Source organism: Microcaecilia unicolor, chromosome 8 (assembly GCF_901765095.1).
Source record: "Microcaecilia unicolor chromosome 8, aMicUni1.1, whole genome shotgun sequence".
Taxonomy (NCBI): Eukaryota; Metazoa; Chordata; class Amphibia; order Gymnophiona; family Siphonopidae; genus Microcaecilia; species Microcaecilia unicolor.
In genome coordinates, this window is record NC_044038.1 from 89,710,285 (window position 1) to 89,729,049 (window position 18,765).

The 18,765-nt window shown below is 44.3% G+C and overlaps 1 protein-coding gene across 1 annotated transcript in view; it reads left to right on the forward strand.

Moving 5' to 3' along the window:
- LOC115476241 (neural cell adhesion molecule 2-like) overlaps nt 1-10,916 on the forward strand; it is a 132,954-nt gene extending 122,038 nt beyond the window's left edge. The window contains exons 10-11 of the mRNA XM_030212512.1: nt 7,745-7,952; nt 10,393-10,916. Coding sequence (XP_030068372.1) covers nt 7,745-7,952; nt 10,393-10,447 — 263 coding nt within the window. The 3' untranslated portion in view covers nt 10,448-10,916. The remainder of the gene's footprint in view (nt 1-7,744; nt 7,953-10,392) is intronic.
- The last annotated feature ends 7,849 nt before the right edge of the window (nt 10,917-18,765 follow it).

An 18,765-nucleotide genomic window follows, 5' to 3' on the forward strand; every position in this document is an offset into this window, starting at 1 on the left:
ATCCAATTACATATATTTAAAGTATTTTCCAAAAATAATATCACGAAATTATACCTAATGCACTTAAATCATGAAAATAAGTATAAATATATTGTGAAAAGTGCTCAGTTCACACGTCAGTCATAATGAATTGTGACTGACTGAGTAGAGAACCATCATCGCACCCTTGGCGTTCTCAATTATATAAGGACAAATGTGTTGTCTCTATCAAGTATCTAATAACAAAAAACCTTAATTAAGTGACTTCAATTATTGTTAATGCTAAATCAAGCTGCGTGTATTAATCGTTGCATCAATCGTTATTGAAGCTAATCAAGAATGCCTATGCTGTATATATTTAAATATGTCTCTCATACTATGCATATTAGAACTAGGTACTAAACAGATGTTACAATATCATGATAATGACATATAGAAATCAAACAAAATAAAACATGGAAAAGAAAATAAGATGATACCTTTTTTATTGGACATAACTTAATACATTTCTTGATTAGCTTTCGAAGGCAACCTTCGAAAGCTAATCAAGAAATGTATTAAGTTATGTCCAATAAAAAAGGTATTATCTTATTTTCTTTTCCATGTTTTATTTTGTTTGATTTCTATTGATAACCTTAAGAATGGACTAACACGGCTACCACACTCCTCTACTTATGATAATGACATAAATTGGATGCTTAAGTCACTGGTTTAGTACTCTTCATGTCTAACAGTTGACATATCCTCGTGGGCAGCCCACTATGTATGAGTACTTATCTCTAAACATTTTCAGCGTAGAAAAGAGCGCCAATTGCGTGGAGATGGATCCACACCCAGTTCAGAAAGTGTTTCTCCCATCAAAATCAATGTCCATGAAGCGTGAAAAACAGAAACAAACAACAACAAAAAACAAAAATAGTGTTGTGTCAAAAAGAAAGCAAATCTATACATCCCATTTTATTAATCCTCGACTCTAGCTGATCTGCAAATCTTTCACTAATAGTTCCAGCTCACTCTAGCTGATCCTCAAATCTTTCACTAATAGTTCCAGCTGAGTTTCAATGGGTCTTCACCAGGAGGAATAACTAAAAAAATCACATATCAAAAAAACTGAAGCTTATACCTAATCAAAAACTACAACCTAACTTATATTCTAACATGGGTTGCTTATAAATATGAAAATAATAATATAAAACTATTATAGAACAATAAGGTGGCCACTTACCTTGTGGGAACTCCAAACTCTACTCTTCGTCAACAAAGCTCTGTGTGAACTATAAGTTTAAATAGCTTGTAGATTTGACCCACCTTACACCAAGGAGGCATATACACAACTAAATGACACTAGGTTTTACTCTAGATTAAATGACAATCCTACTAAAAATATACAGGATGATGTTAATCAACTTTTGTCTCAGGCCAATCTGGATGGTACCATCACTGTGCGAGAATATAAATTTCTTTATCAAGAACATCCAAAAATCCCTTACATATATTTTGTGCCCAAAGTGCATAAATCTATCGATAATCCTCCTGGACGACCCATAATCTCCGGTAAAGGTTCGATTATGGAGCCGCTATCTCAATATGTGGACTGTTATCTTAAAGTATATGTACCAATGGCCAAATCATATGTAAGGGATTCCCTTCATTTTATACAAATGTTGCAACTTGATATTTGCACTGATGAAGAAATTTATCTTGTAACCATGGGTGTCAATGCATTGTATACAAACATCCCATTAGATAAAGCATTACAAGTGGTCAATGAATACTTGTCTTTGTCTCCTATTTCTGGTCCCAAATTGGCCTTACTTAAGAAGACGACAGAATTGGTCATTAAAAATAATTATTTTCAGTTTGAACAGCAATATATTTTACAAACGAGAAGCATAGCAATGGGTGCCACTGTGGCCCTGTCCATCACCTGCCTATTCATGACCAAATTCGAGGAACAATACCTATACCAATGCCAATATAATTCTAATATCATCATGTGGAAACACTACATCGATGACGCCATCATGGTATGGAAGGGTCCCCTTAAACAATTAAAAATGTTTCTTACTTATTTCAACAATGTAGATTCAGCAATTGCATTCTCATCCTCATATAACCCTACTCAAGTTAACTTTCTTGATATACATGTTGCTATTGATACATCGGGGTCATTTACAACCACACTATTTAGGAAACACAGTGATAGAAATACATTACTCCATTATTCCAGCTTTCATCCGAAAAGCCTACGGCAAAATATCCCCTTGGGACAATTCCTCAGGATTAAACGTTTGTGCTCCACCACAGAACAATATAAGACACATGCCCAGAACCTATACTATAGATTTATTGATCGAGGTTATCCACTGAGAGTTGTCAAACAAGCGTACAAACGGGCTCTTTTTACTTATAGAGATTGGTTATTATTAGACCATTCTCATACCCAGGACGACTCTCTGGTATGTGTGTTACCGTATTCGATTCAAGCATATCAAGTTTGCGGGATTCTTCAGAGGTTTTGGCACATTCTACGGATTCATCCAGAGTTTGCTGACTACCCAAAGTTTGCTTATACCCGGAGTCGCAACATAGGTGAATTATTGGCAAGCCACAAATGTGTGAATATACAACAACCAGGACACTTCAAGTTTTGCAAATATGCCATACAAACGAATCAAATCAAGATACCAGGTTCCAATAGAACGTTTTCTTTAATACAACATTCTGATTGTAGTAGTGCCAACATGGTTTATTGCATTGTGTGTCCATGCAACCTGTACTATATTGGCCAAACTAGACAGAGCATCAAACTACAAATTGGTGAACATCTCAGTAATTTCAGACATCATAGAGAAGAAGCCCCACTTCCCATTGGATGGAACACAACCATACGGAACAAGATCTTAAATTTATTGTGTTACTACAGATAGAATTGCCTAATGGGGGTAATATATCCGAAGTTTTGATTACAAAGGAACAACAACTTATATATAGGTGGAACATTGTACACCCCAATGGTCTAAACCGTGAACGGAAAGATAGTGAAGTAATGACATAATTACGCATTACGTCACACGTTAAGGTGGGTCAAATCTACGAGCTATTTAAACTTCCAGTTCACACAGAGCTTTGCTGACAAAGAGTAGAGTTTGGAGTTCCCACAAGGTAAGTGGCCACCTTATTGTTCTATAATAGTTTTATATTATTATTTTCATATTTATAAGCAATCCATGTTAGAATATAAATTAGGTTGTAGTTTTTGATTAGGTATAAGCTTCAGGTTTTTTGATATGTGATTTTTTAGTTATTCCTCCTGGTGAAGACCCATTGAAACTCAGCTGGAACTATTAGTGAAAGATTTGCGGATCAGCTAGAGTCAGCTGGAACTATTAGTGAAAGATTTGCGGATCAGCTACAGTCGAGGATTAATAAGATGGGATGTATAGATTTGCTTTCTTTTTGACACAACACTATTTTTGTTTTTTGTTTGTTTCTGTTTTTCATGCTTCATGGACATTGATTTTGATGGGGGAAACACTTTCTGAACTGTGTATGGATCCATCTCCACGCAATTGGTGCTCTTTTCCACGCCGAAAAAGTTTACAGATAAGTACTCATACATAATGGGTCGCCCAAGAAGATATGTCAACTGTTAGACATGAAGAGTACTAAACCAGTGACTTAATCATCCAATTTATGTCATTATCATGATATTGTAACATCTGTTTAGTATCTAGTTCTAATATGCATAGTATGAGAGACATCCTATATAATAAAACTCACCTCCAACGTTCTAATGCTTGGGACCGTGGCTCCCTCAGCACGGAGGTGGTCTGCTAGGCAGCATCGAACTCAATGATGTCAACAAACACAGCTGAACGCAGGAACTGGCTGCTGGCACACGCAAAAAAAAAGAAAAAAAAAGGCACCAGACACACTCCCAAAGCTGCCGCGCTTAACAACCGCCCTCATAACGCTCGCACCTGACGAGACTGCCGCACAGCTGAGGAGAATACCACCGACCCGAAACGCCCTCCGGACCCACAGTAACAAAAAAAAAAAAACAACCCAAAAGGGTGAAGAGAGAGCCTCCGGGCAACTCAGCAGGGGACGTCGACTACACTGCAAGCTGCAGGAAGCTGAATCGCCCTCCAGTCCTGCACTAACCAAAAAAAAAAGGTGAACACACAGGCTCCGGGCACCTCAGCAAGCAGCAGGAAGCTGAACAGCCCTCTGGACCCGCACTAACAAAACAAAAACAAAGGTGAAGACACAGCCTCCGGGCGCATCAGCAGGGGACGTCGACTATAACGCAAGCTGCATGAAGCTTAGCAGACGGACCAACTTTCCTAACAGCAGGTACACTTATGGGAGAGAAAGGGCAGGAAAAAAAAGAGCACAATCGCGAGATTAAAAAAAAAAAAGAAAAGGAACTGAAAAACCAAACATGGGGGGGGGGGGGGGGGGGGGGGGGGGGAACTACTCTGCACCTCAGACAGAAGGAAGGGGTCATACACACACACACACAACACAGTCTTTCACTCTTTGTGTGACACACACTCTCAAACACATACACTCTCTGTCTGACACACACACATGCTCTCTCTCACATGCAGGGAGGGAGGGGGCAGGAACTTGAGGGGGGGGGGGGGAGGAAAAGAGACGGGCCTGGAACGTCAAGGGGAGACAGACAAAAACACATGGAGAGGGGGGAGAGAACAGAATGGGAGGGAAAGGGGAGAGGACAAATGTTACACATGGATGGATGGAGGGCATGGACAAAAGAGCACAATCGCAGGATTAAAACAAGGAAAAGTAACTGAAAATCCAAACACATGGGGGGGAGGGGACGACCCTGCAACACGGACAGAAGGAAGGGGTCATGCACACACACAAATACACACACACACACAGAGACAGACACACTCTCTCACACACACACACACACACACTCACACATACTCACTGCTCGCCCCTGTGGTCCCAGAACTTCAAACATAAAAGGTGGGGGTAACTGCACTTCGGACAGAATGAGGGGGTCATGCACACACGCAGACACATACTCTGGCACACTGTAGCTCTGTGTCACACACACACACTCTTTTCCATTCTCTGTGTCTCACTGTGACACACACTCAAACACACACACTTTACTAACAACTCTACAGATACAAAAAAAAAACCAAAAACCATTGCTAGCGCCCGTTTCCTTACAAACAGAAACAGGCCTTTTTTTATTAGTATTTAAATATATTCAGCATAGGCATTCTTGATTAGCTTCAATAACGATTGATGCAACGATTAATACACGCAGCTTGATTTAGCAATAACAATAATTAAAGTTACTTAATTAAGGTTTTTCGTTATTAGATGCTTGATAAAGACAACATGTTTGTCCTTATATAATTGAGAATGCCAAGGGTGCGATGATGGTTCTCTACTCAGCCAGTCACGATTCATTATGACTGACGTGTGAACTGAGCACTTTTCACAATATATTTATATTTATTTTCATGATTTAAGTTCATTAGGTATAATTTGGCAATATTATTTTTGTTTATTAAGAACAATAACAGAACAAAAGCATCCTGCTTTAAAGACTGAAGATTTAAACACAATCATAGTCTGTATAACTTCCAAAGACATTAATATCATAAGGGTTTCATTTGTATACAAGTCCACTCTGCAGTGTGCTAATGGATTTAGCATGTGCTAACAATTAGTATGTACTAATGCTAAGAAACCCATTGCTGTTAGTGCGTGCTAAATCCATTAGCGCATCTTAGTAAAAGGATCATTTAGTCCAGGGTCAAATCTCCAGAATATTAGTCCAAACACAGACAAAAAAAATGACTTCACTGCCAAGAGTTTATGGTTCTTTCTGTAAGGTTAAAATGAAAAAAATAAATAAATAAAAATACCAGGGTTGGAGGCCAGAAGCTGAAAGCAGGAGTGTTGAAATATTTATACATATTATATATATATATATATATATATATATATATATATATATATATATATATATATATCTCAAAATGTAAACTATCAAGCAACCGTTAAACACTTATTAACCAATTCAATCTTTATTAGTTGTCAAAATATCAAAAAAACTAAACATAATATACCTGTCATCCTATCACATTTACACACTCTCATTCATACCCACATGCACAACCTAAAATCACTCCACATAAGCATTATAGGATATAAAACCTATACAAAAACTACTAGCAACGCCTGCAGCATGGTCATATCTCCAACTACACTTCCCAAACTGTAAGGGCGTCAAAAATAAGCTGCTGTCACCTCTTCTTTCCGCTACTGGAGTCCTAAATACTGGAATGCTCTTCCGCAGCACCTTAAAATGCAAATGGACCACATCTTCTTCAAAAAATTGCTGAAAACTTACTTCTTTGTTAAGACGTACTCCCCTAGTTACTCTGCTGATTAATATTCCCATCACAATCCCTCACCCTGCTTAGTTCCCCATTGTTAGCTACTGCTCCCCTTGTCTATCCTTGTCAACTCTAACTGTATTTTCTCAATTTGTAATTTTTCTGTAAGCCACATTGTGCCTGCATGTGTGGGAAAATATGGGATACAAATGAACCGTAAATAAATATGAAGATATGCAGCAGTTCTTTTCATAATGTTGTAGAAGTAGCCAAAATACTCCAATGTGCAAAACATGTTGCCTCGCATGCCTATACTTACTTTTTAAGTAAATCACCCCCTACTTGTTTGGGTCTGCGTAGGAGTTGGGAACAGGATATTACTACTACTACTACTACTATTTAGCATTTCTATAGCGCTACAAGGCGTACGCAGCGCTGCACAAACCTAGGATATTCAGCAGCCCATTTCTGATCGCAGCTGACAGCAGCTTTGGAGTTTGCTGTTTAAGTGTTCCAGGTCTGCTGCCCTTACCCAGTCTCTTTATTTTTTTATGCACAGGTCATTATGGATGCCCCTCCGGTCACATACCATTACCCCTTCCATTTCCAATCTCTGCTGGTCTTGCCATGCTCAGCAGGGCACTCTCAAACACCTTATTTTTGACTGTGTGTGTCTTGCACCATTTTGGACTGATGTGTGGCTTACTTTAACAGATGTCTTTCACTTCACTGGTCCTATGTGGTACAAGTATGTGTTGCTCAGAGACCAGTGTTTTCGTTCTCTGTTAAGCTACAATGACTGCTTGCTTTTGAATACTTTGCTTGGTTTAGCTTTGAAAGTTGTCTTTGGGCACTGGAAGTCTCTGAAGCAAGCCACACATCAGGACTGGTGGAATTTAGTATTTCAGGCTTATAAATATGAAACGTTCCTAGCTCAAAAATCATGTCGATATATCCATTATAAGGAGAAGTGGTCTTTGTTACTGACCTACCTTAGAGATGGCATGTTGAGAAGCTTTTCATTCCTTTTTTTTACCCTTCCCCTCCTTCCCGCTTTTTGAAATTTGTTTACTGTTGTATTGACTTGTTCACTGTAATACTGTTTTAAACCAATAAAAATACTAAGAATAAAACAAAAAAGAAGGCCTACATAAGAATGCATCATGGTTAAACACATATTATGAGGCATTCAGCAAGAATAAAACCTTAAACTGCAATGGCCCATAAACCTGAAAGAGCACTGCTCAGGCCAGTATCAATGGTGCTCATTGATTCAATGTTCTTGTTGCTGGGTTCTTTGGTTCTTAAATTGCAAATAGATCTAGTGAAACTGGAAACTATTCCTTCTCCATTTTCATGTTTGTTTTCAGATGCCCAGCCAATCTCCCAGCAGCAGAGCATCGGCGTAGGCGGCATTATTGGAATTGTTATGGTCATCTTCTTAGTATTATTCCTGGTGGTGGATGTGTCTTGTTACTACACCAAGCAACGTGGCATGCTGATGTGCATTGCAGTGAATCTTCTGGGGAAGCAACCCCCAGGAGCCAAGAGGCATGAATTGGAGGACAGCTATACTAGGTAAGAAAGCCTATAGACAGTCCAATTCCATGATGGTTTCAATATTTTGATTGGTTGGAATTGACCAATCAAATGCTAGATGCAAGAAAATTAGAGGGCCAGCTTAAATATTGAAACCATCCTGCAATAGCCACCGAGCACCATAAAACTAGCAAAAGGCATAAAAGGTATTGCATCAGCCCTCTGTGTAAAAAATATGCTATATAAACATTAAAAACTGCCATAAGAGTTATAAAAATATGCCACCTGATATTCAGCTGGAGGCAGACAGCACTTTGACTACCCACTGCTGGCGTTCAATTCAGATATTCAATGCTGGGTGGTTTCCGGCGACAGGCATTGAATATCCAGGTTTTTCAATGCCAGCTAGCGCATGACTGGTTTGTCGATATTCAGACTTAACCGGCCATGGCTTTGTGGACAAAGATAAACTTGCTTTTTATGTGGCCTTATTTGGCCACTAAGCCTGGCCGGTTAAGTTCCGAATATCGGAACTTAACCGGTCACGTCCCCGGAACACCCCAAACATCACTGTCTTTATTGTCGGTGCCAACTGGGCATTTTCAGCGATGATAACCGGTTAAATGCCGCTGAAAATGACCTGTTATCTGCTGAGATGCAAGTTAACGGGTCAGAAGCCTTTCCAGGCCAGTTAACTCGTACTGAAAGCCTTACCCTTGTAGCAAAAAAAGAAGCACAAACGGACCATTCTAGAGTCGAACAATCAAGAGTCATTTAATGAATCGACCTCACACGGGTCGGGGTCAGTTAGAGTCAGAACTCTTGAAACATACAACCAAAAAGTAATTGTTCCTCAATAATAATGTAAATGGAGTCAAAGGCAAAGCAGCTAAAAGTGCCATGGCTCACTAATTATAAGACTGAGATGCAGAAAATCGATACTGCCAAGTAGCGGAGAGCATGCAATGAATCACCTGCGTCTCAAAACACAGTGATTTGGATCGAAGACTGCTATAAAAAAACATTGTAAACATATTCTACAGGTAAATAATGCAGTTCTACAGAAAGTGAAAGTAAAAACAAGGCTCCCCTGCTATAAAAAACTGCTTTTTTTCAGGGGGGGGGGGGGGGGAATTGACAGCTGACACCAGGATTAGGGTCACACTGCTTTCTGTTTTAAATGCTTAAACAAAAACATCCAAAAGGTCAGTATTTTAGAAAAGGCTCTAAGCCGGCAAATCCTTTTCTAAAATATCATCAGAACTTGGACTTCTCAATTCCACTCTCTGTATTGCATGTAAAATGGCGCTCTAACCCCCGTACTCTATATATTGCACTGAAAGGTGCGGAATGTTGGGTGTGCGCCTAAGATGCACATGCAACTGAATTAACAAGTCCTTAACAAGCAATAATTTGGCACTAACAACCAATTATTATTGCAGTTAATTGGCTTTGGCAGTTGCATACGCATGGGATTACCATATGTCCAGTTTTATCTGAACATGTTCTCTTTTTGAGAACACAGTGGGGCATCCAGGTGGGTTTTGCCAGCCTGCCCGTTTGTCTGGATTTGCGAGTGAGCGGTGCCGCTTCAAAATGGCTGCCGTGAGTTCAAGCGGCAGCCTCACAAGATTTCCGCAGAAGTCTTGCCAGGTTACTGCTTGAACTCTCGGCATCCATTTTGAAGTGGCACTGGGAGCAAGAGGTCTGTGGCAGCACTGGGCAGGAAAGAAGGGGCTCTTTCCTGCCCCGAAGAGGTCATTAGACCACCAGTGCACAACGATAAGGTACAGGAGGGGAGAGGATGTGAATGGAGTTATATGGGTGGAGGGAGGAAGGGAGCTGTAAAAAAACGTGGGAGGGATGCTGAAAAAAGATTGGGGAGGGGACATACATGTGGGGGAGAGGGAATCCTGTCTGTTGGGTGTCAAAATATTCAATCATTCTGACTTCAAAGGTCTTACGTTCCTGTATTGTTTTAAAGTTACCTTTCAGGATTCTTACTATGAAATCACTGGTAGAAGGACCTGGGTTTTCTAGCCCATTATAAACCATAAAGTTGTATTTCTCTGTTTATCACCCTCCTCTCACCTATCCACACCCACCCTGTTAGACTATCAATGAAATGCTTTGATATCCCCATGCATACCTCCTACACACCCCCACCCTCCCATCCTGTCAGACTGTCAAAGTAATGCTTGGATGTTTCACTTATATATACTATCTGCTACCACATTTGCTTATTTCCGATCTGACGAAGAAGGGCAACCTTCGAAAGCTAATCAAGAAATGTATTAAGTTATGTCCAATAAAAAAGTATCATCTTATTTTCTTTTCCATGTTTTATTTTGTTTGATTTCTATTGATAACCTTACAGTGTGTATACAATTGATCTTATCTTGAGTTCTGAACACAGTCTTCAGGAGTATAAAGAAATACAGGATGTCTCTTTTTAACAATTACATTGTGATATTTTTAGAACGCGCAAGGTCGAGAGGAGCACTGTTGTGAATGTCTCTGGCATTGAAGCGTGACATCTTGCAAGAGAATGAGAATAAGAGTGCCCTTGGACATGACTGCAAAGTTGAAGAATTATGGAACTCTATTTGAGCTGGAGCAGTTTGCCATCTCACCAAGTGTTCTGCTCGGGAGACAATTTAGTAATTCCAGATCTAATTGTGGATAACCTTTCTAAGCGCATTTTGTCCAAGCAGTAGCGCCTGTTGGGGAAGCTCCTTCCATCTGTCTATCAGTCCCCAATGAATTTGCAAATGGAGGAATGGGAAAGATGCCATTTTGTCACAATATATGTGCACTTTTCAAATCTCCTTTCGAACTTACAGGAATAACCATGAACCTTAACGGCATATAATGATAGAGTTCTGCAGCTGCTTTGCTTTTTGGGTATCAGAGAAGATTTTTTTTTCTTTTGAGAATAATTACTAACCAGAGATAGAGAGGGTCTTTTACTAAGGTGCGCTCACATTTTTGGCGTGTGCTAAAATTGTGAGCACGCTAAACATTAGAAATGCCAATGCATTCTTATGGGCATCTCTAACGTTTAGCTCGCCCACAATTTTAGCGCGCGCCAAAAACGTGAGTGCGCCTTACTAAAAGATGCCCTTGGTTACTTTAACTTCTTTGTTTATTTGGATTTAGCTCGCACCTTTTTAGTAGTGATTGAAGGTGAGCTGTATTCAGATAAAGGGGTAGATTCAAGAAAAAGCGCCAAAATGTAGGCACCATGATGATGCACGCTAAGTGCAAATTCTATAACAGCAGTTCTGTGCGTTAGTTCCACTAGCGGAAGTCTGCAGTTTCACGTGAACTTTAGGCGTGAGCACTTACGCCACATCAAAGGCTGGGTGAGTGCTTGCACCTTAGGAGCGTAATGCCCAATACTCTATAATCTGCATGCATAACTCCCATGCCCCTCCCCTAGAAGTTGTGCATGATAGAATTTGTGCACACAGCTTCTAGAATAGCGACTTAGGGTAGTTGTGCACATAACTGTTAATTGGTGCCAATTAAAGCTAATAATTGGCTGTTATCTCTAATTAGCAGCCAATTATTATATTTAGTTGTGCACGCAACTGACCTAATTCTATAAATTACATGTACAAACTTGAACGCTAAGCCTATATTTGGGTGCACAAATTTATAGAATTAGGCAGAGCCACCAAGAGACAAACCTGAGCCTGGGGCAAACAATCTTGAGGGCGTGCCCCCCATATTCCCAGGCCCTTCCACCCCCTCATTGGCAGTAGCTTACTGATCGCTCAGTCTGTCTCTTTCTCCTGTGTGCCGGGTGTCGTGTTAACTGTGCTCTGCTAGCCACGGGTCCTTCTTCATGCCGCATCCCCTCCCACCTATGCGGAAAATAGGAAGTTTTTCACTTAGGAGGTGGGATCTGCTGTCCACAGGTCCTTCTTCATGCTATATCCCCTCCCACCTATGCAAAAATAGGAAGTTCTTCACTTAGGAGGTGGGACATGACCAGCAGAGCAGAATTAACATGATAACACAATTACCCGGCTCACAGGAGCAGGAGACCCAATTAGCCTTTTGCCTGTGCCTGCCACTGAAAGCCTAAAGAAAGCAGCTTTTCTATTGCCGGTGCCAAGCCCCCTTAGAGGCCAGGCCTGCTGCCTGGGGAAATATTCCACCCCCCCCAGCGGCCCTGGAATTAGGCACAAACTTACCCTCTAAGTTTGTGCCTAAGGCATACTGCTATGTGTTAAGGAATGCTGTAGATATACTTGTAATTTCAAATGATTTTACTAGGTAACAGGCATTTTTCTAGGGTAAAATGGGAGATTGAAAACTGTCTTCTGATCCCTGATAAAAGTACACATTCTGAAAGGGGTAAATTTGTGGTTGGGATCAACCTACACTGTAGAGGAATTAGATTAGGGCATGTCTACACATGGTTTAAGCTGTGCACTTTGACACTGCCGCAAAGCAGGTGTGGAGTCCATGATACCAACATACTCGTGGCATGGCCAGCCCTTGCATACAGGGAGTTTATTTTTGAAAATATGCTTGCTGACCCCCTGCAGGGTTTCAGAATTGCGCCTTGATTCTCAGCAGTCTAATTCCTAACACTTGATATTAAACTCTAGGAAGCGGGTTTAGAAAGCCTGAAGGTCTTGAAACTTGGTCACATTTAAGACTCTGTATCTCTGTTGTTTGTTCTATGTGTGCACTGCCTGCAAATGTTGTGTCTGGGGATGGTGGTGCAGTTAGCAGACGGGGGTATTTTTGGGGGAGTGAGGCAGTTTGTGGGGTGGTGGAGCAGTTGCATAGGGTTGTTTTGAGGGGGCCCATATTTTTTGGGGGTGGGGTAGCTTGTAAGGTGTGAGGGAGGAGCAGTTTGCAGGATAGTGGGGTGATTGAAGTGTAGGTTTTGGAGTGCAACTAGGGCAGTTGTGTGGGAGCAGTTATCAAAGGAGTACTTTTTGGATGTCAGACAGTTAGCAGGGTGGTGCAGTTTGTGAGGTTGGTAGCTTTTGGGGTAGGGCAGTTGCAGGGGGCAGTGTATGGGGTGGTATTGCAGTTGAGGGAGTGTAATATTTGGGTGTGGCAGTTTTTGGGGTGGTAGTTTTTGTAGTGGAGCAATTGGCAGGGAGATATTTTTTGGTTGTGAGGCAGTTTGTGGAGTGGTGGAACAATTGTGAGAAGTTAGTTTTGTGATGGTGCAGACACTGTACAAAGTGGTGTAGCAGTTGAATGAATAATTTTGTGGTGTGAGGGCAGTTAGTGGAGTGGTGAGGCAGTTGCATGGAAGCATTTTTTGGATATAGCGCATGTTGTAGAGCAGGGGTAGTTTTTTTGGGTGGGGCTGTTTTTGACATAGTGATGTGTTCGTGGTGGGACAGTTTGCAGGGTCTTGGGTCACTGGGGAGGCAGTTTATGAGGGATTGGGGCAGTTATAGGGAGGTAATTTAGAATGGCATAGTTTTTTTGGGAGGGTGACAGTAGTTTGTGGGGTAGTTTTTCAGGATTGGGCAAGTTGTGGGGTGGCAGAGCAATTTTGGGTGTTAGTATTTTGGAGTGGGATAGTTTGTTTAGGGGGTATTTTTGGGGGTGAGGGTAGTTTGAGGAATTGGGAGAGTAGAGAATGGGGATAAGCTGTTTGAAGAAATTCCTTAACTACTCTGTTTTACTGCATATAAGATTCGGCTACAGAGTTGGAACTTCTCCCATAGAAAAGTAGGGGCAGGGGTGGGGGCCTCATGTCTTTGGAACCCTTTGTCTTTTTAGCAGTTTTTCCATATGCAAGCTTCATCCCATTCCGTTACATTTTCAGAGAGTTATTTTGCCCCCTGACTTCCTCTCATAGAAATGCATTGGGCCATTTTTTTTTTTTTGGGGGGGGGGGGGGGGGGCTTACTTCTCTAGAACCCCGGTCCATTTTTGCCCATTTTTGAACTCATTGGGGTCAATATTCAGCTGGTGGTGGTGACCGATTTTTTAGCCACTGGTAGTGTTAATCCCAGATATTCAATGCTGGGCCATGTCTGGCACCAGGATTGAAAAGCTGGGTTTATGCGGCTGGCTCTCTCTTACGCGGTTAAGTGCGATATTCAGCACAACACATAGAGCCGATTCTGCCCCCGGACCGCCCACAAAATAGCCAGCTTTAAGTTTAGTGGTCAGTAGTGATATTCAGAGGTGCTAACCCATTAAGTGATGGTGATTATCAGTGGATAGCTTGCACAAGTGATTTAATGAGCCAAGAGCCGTTACTGGCCAGTTAAATCACTTTGAATATCAACCTCTTTGTGTCTTTTTACTGGTACTTCCTGATTTGCTGGGTTTCAGCTCTTCCACTAAATTTTCAGAGTTATTTTGCCCCCAGATAGACAGACAGATGGACATTTTCAATCCATTGTGTATAATTCTTTCCAACTTCTATTGGGTTGGAAAGAATGAACAGATAACCAGAAAAATGAAAAGGCCACATAAAAGAAAAATGGTAAAACCAACGCTGGCCTCTCACTAGGCATGCCAATGCCATGCAGTGAGCGCCCCTTCTATAACAGTATCTGAGGAGCGTCATGATACCATTATAAAATACTAGCGTAAGCTGCCATCAGTGCGCCTAACATTTATATGCCAGCAGTTACACCAGCCATAGAGCTAGCATAACTGCTGCTGCATAAATGGGGTAAGTGCTTGTGAAAGTTAATGTTCGTAACTGGGAGCTCCACTCATGCTCCGTCTACACATATGTCCCTCTTGCAGTTGCACAGCACAACACACACACCCTTACAAAATAGTGCTTGGGGCACTTACACACATAAGTACTAAATTCCCCCCCCCCCCCCCCCCCCCCCCAATATTCAGCCGGCTAATTTAAACACTAATCGTTGCCAGCCAAATTATCCCCCAATATTTAGTTCCAGGCCATGTCTGGGCACCGGCATTGAATATCAGGGAATAATTTGGGGCGGGCAGGCTGCTATAAGTGATGCACCCCTGGTCAATATTCACCTGGGGCCGAAATGCAGCCCCGGCTGAATATTGAGCTGGGGCTGCGTAACTTTTCTTCTTTTTTTTTTAATTAAAGAAAAAGCCTCCAAGTCCTGTCTCAACCCCCCCACCCATGCGCCGATGACCTCTCCTTCCCTCCTCTCCCCCCACCCCATTCCCCAACCATGAAAGTAAGCCCCCAGGCTTACCTACATCCCTGGTGGTCCAGCACAGTCCCCTAGTTCCTGCCCCTTGCAGCGCCTCTGCAAAATGGCAGCTTTGTAAGATAAAGATTCAGTAAAGAATGCCCAAAGTTAGGCGCAATCATGATTCATACTAAGATAGTATTCTGTAAAGGGTGCTCTGCACGAAGCACCCTTAACAAAATACTAGCTTTGGGCACGAGCATTAATACCTGCCACAAACGCTGGTGTTAGTGCTGCAAATGCAAGTATTCTCCAACATTGTGCCTAATTTCTGGGAATGCCCCTGACCCACCCATGCCCCTTTTTGAGTTGAGCGCTATGAAATTTAGGTGCACATGTTATAGAATAGGGTATAGGGTAGATCCACACATAACTCCAAATTACTGCCAATTAAGTGCGCCTTAACTACAATAATGATTGGTTCACATGCTGATCTGGGATTCATATCTAAATGTGGGCAATCTATATAGAATCTGGGGGGGAAATGCATCTAAATTAAATTTGCCTCCCATATCAGAGTCCATTGGAAAAGGGATGTGCTTTCAAGGGTCATTGATCTTCGGCATGCTAATTGCTGTATGCAGATTAGCATAGAATGTGCAATGCCTACCTTTTCAGCACTGAAATTATTTTCATTAACCAGCACCTGACATGTATATGTATATATATTTCTCCGAGGACAAGCAGGCTGCTTGTTCTCACGACTGGGTTGACGTCCACGGCAGCCCCCACCAACCGGAACAAAACTTCGCGGGCGGTCCCGCACGCAGGGCACGCCCACCGCGCATGCGCGGCCGTCTTCCCGCCTGTGCGTGACCGTTCCCGCTCAGTCTTTTCTTTTCCGCGCTGAAGAGAGACGTGTTAACGTCTCTCTCTCTGTCAGCCCCGGAAACCGGATCGCGTTGTTCGCGAATCTTCTTTTTTAATTTTCTTTTTTATTTCGTTGCGCGTTTTCTCTTTACTTTTCAAAAAAAACAAAACAAAAAAAAAACCGCGCTGAACTTGTTTTCCCTCGTCTCTTAGCGGGGGCGTCGCGTTGCGGCCTTGTGGCCGCGCGGTCGATTGTTTTTTCGAGGTGTGTTTTTACCGCCACCATCGACGACTTTGATTTCGCCGACGCGATTTTTCCGTCGATGTCCTCGAAGGTCCCGAGTGGATTTAAAAAGTGTGGTCGGTGCGGCCGGCCTATCTCGCAGACCGACACTGACGCTTGGTGCCTCCAGTGCCTCGGGCCGGAGCACGATACCAAGTCGTGTACTTTGTGTCTCGGTCTCCGGAAACGGACACAAGTAGCGAGGCAAGTTCTTCGGGATCGTCTTTTTGGAACTTGCGCCGGCCCCTCGACGTCGACTTCGACGGCATCAGTATCAACGGCCGGTTCTTCGGTACCGGTATCGATGTCCACGAAATCGGCACCGATGGCATCGACCCCAGGAGCACAGGTCCCGTCGGCCCGCCGGTCCTCCGGTGACGGCAGGGGTGAGAGGCCACGTGGGCAATCGGCCCTGGTCACTCCCTCTACCCAGGGCCCTCGGGACCGAACCCTGTCGGACCCGGTCCCTCGAGGCCGAGGGGGATCGACCTCCTCCTCCATTCCACCTAGCGCCGATGACGGGCATCGCAAGAAAACGAAGAAGCACTGTCATTGGTCGCCATCGATGCATCCGGCTCCCGGCACCGGAGAGGAGTCGACGCCGAGAAAGCGGCAGCGTCGAGAGGACAGGTCCCCCTCTGTAGTAGAGGTACCGCCGCGTCAGGGTTCCAGCACTTCGGTGCAGTCTCCTGGACCCGAGCAGCTTCCAGCACTGACGCCTTAACCGGCCCCCTCGTCTTTCCCGACAGCGGGCCTTGACGAGTGCCTCCGAGCCATCCTTCCGGGGATCCTGGAAGGGCTGATGCGCCAGACTGTGCCAGCGCCGGGGGTGCTTGCGCCCTCGGCGCCGTTGACTGTGGAGCCGGCGAGCTCTAGCCCGGTGCCGAGGCCTTCTACGCCGACGCCACGCAGGTGGAGTCGACGTCGATGGAGGGAGCTTCATCCCCGCTGGCGCGGGAGTCCACCGCTCGACGACACCACCGAGGCCTCGATGCCTCGACGTCGAGCCGGGCCCGGTTGAGGACTCAGCTGCACGAGCTTATGTCCGACACCGAGGAAGAGGCCTCGTGGGGGGAGGAGGAGGACCCCAGATATTTCTCCTCAGAGGAGTCTGTGGGCCTTCCCTCCGACCCCACTCCTTCACCTGAGAGGAAGCTCTCGCCTCCTGAGAGCCTCTCCTTTGCCTCCTTTGTCAGGGATATGTCTATTTGCATTCCCTTTCCCGTGGTCTCTGTGGATGAGCCGAGGGCTGAGATGCTCGAGGTCTTCGACTATCCATCACCACCTAGAGAGTCCTCCACGGTACTGTTGCACAATGTCCTCAAAGAGACACTGCTTCGGAACTGGTTGAGACCACTATCTAATCCCACCATCCCCAAGAAAGCAGAGTCCCAATACAGAATCCACTCGGACCCAGAGTTAATGCGGCCCCAATTGCCTCATGACTCGGCGGTCGTGGACTCTGCTCTCAAGAGGGCACGGAGTTCAAGGGATACCGCCTCGGCGCCCCCGGGGCGGGAGTCTCGCACTCTGGACTCGTTTGGGAGGAAGGCCTACCAATCTTCCATGCTCGTGACCCGCATTCAGTCTTACCAGCTCTACACGAGCATCCACATGCGGAATAATGTGAAGCAACTGGCGGACCTGGTTGACAAGCTCCCGCCGGAGCAGTCCAGGCCTTTTCAGGAGGTGGTCAGGCAGCTGAAGGCGTGCAGAAAGTTCCTGTCCAGGGGTATATATGACACCTGTGACGTGGCATCTCTAGCTGCGGCCCAAGGTATAGTAATGCGCAGGCTCTCATGGCTGCGTGCCTCTGACCTGGACAACCGCACCCAGCAGAGACTGGCCGACGTCCCTTGCCAGGGGGATAATATTTTTGGCGAGAAGGTCGAGCAGCTGGTGGACCAACTCCATCAGCGGGAAACCGCTCTCGACAAGCTCTCCCACCGGGCGCCTTCAGCATCCACCTCAGCAGGTGGACGTTTTTCCCGGGCCCGGCAGGCTGCGCCCTATGCTTTTGCCAAGCGTAGGTACACCCAGCCGGCCCGAAGGCCTCGTCAGGCACAGGGACAGCCCCAGCGCGCTCGTTCTCGTCAACAGCGTGCGTCTAAGCAGCCCCCTGCGCCTCCACAGCAAAACCCGGGGACGGGCTTTTGACTGGATCCATGGGAACATAGCCGCCCTCAAAGTGTCCGTACCGGACGATCTGCCGGTCGGAGGGAGGTTAAAATTTTTTCACCAAAGGTGGCCTCTCATAACCTCCGACCAGTGGGTTCTCCAAATAGTGCGGTGCGGATACGTCCTGAATTTGACCTCCCTGCCACCAAATTGTCCTCCGGGAGCTCAATCCTTCAGCTCCCATCACAAGCAGGTACTTGCAGAGGAACTCTCCGCCCTTCTCAGCGCCAATGCGGTCGAGCCCGTACCACCCGGGCAGGAAGGGCAGGGATTCTATTCCAGGTACTTCCTTGTGGAAAAGAAAACAGGGGGGATGCGTCCCATCCTAGACCTGAGAGGCCTGAACAAATTCCTGGTCAAAGAAAAGTTCAGGATGCTTTCCTTGGGCACCCTTCTGCCA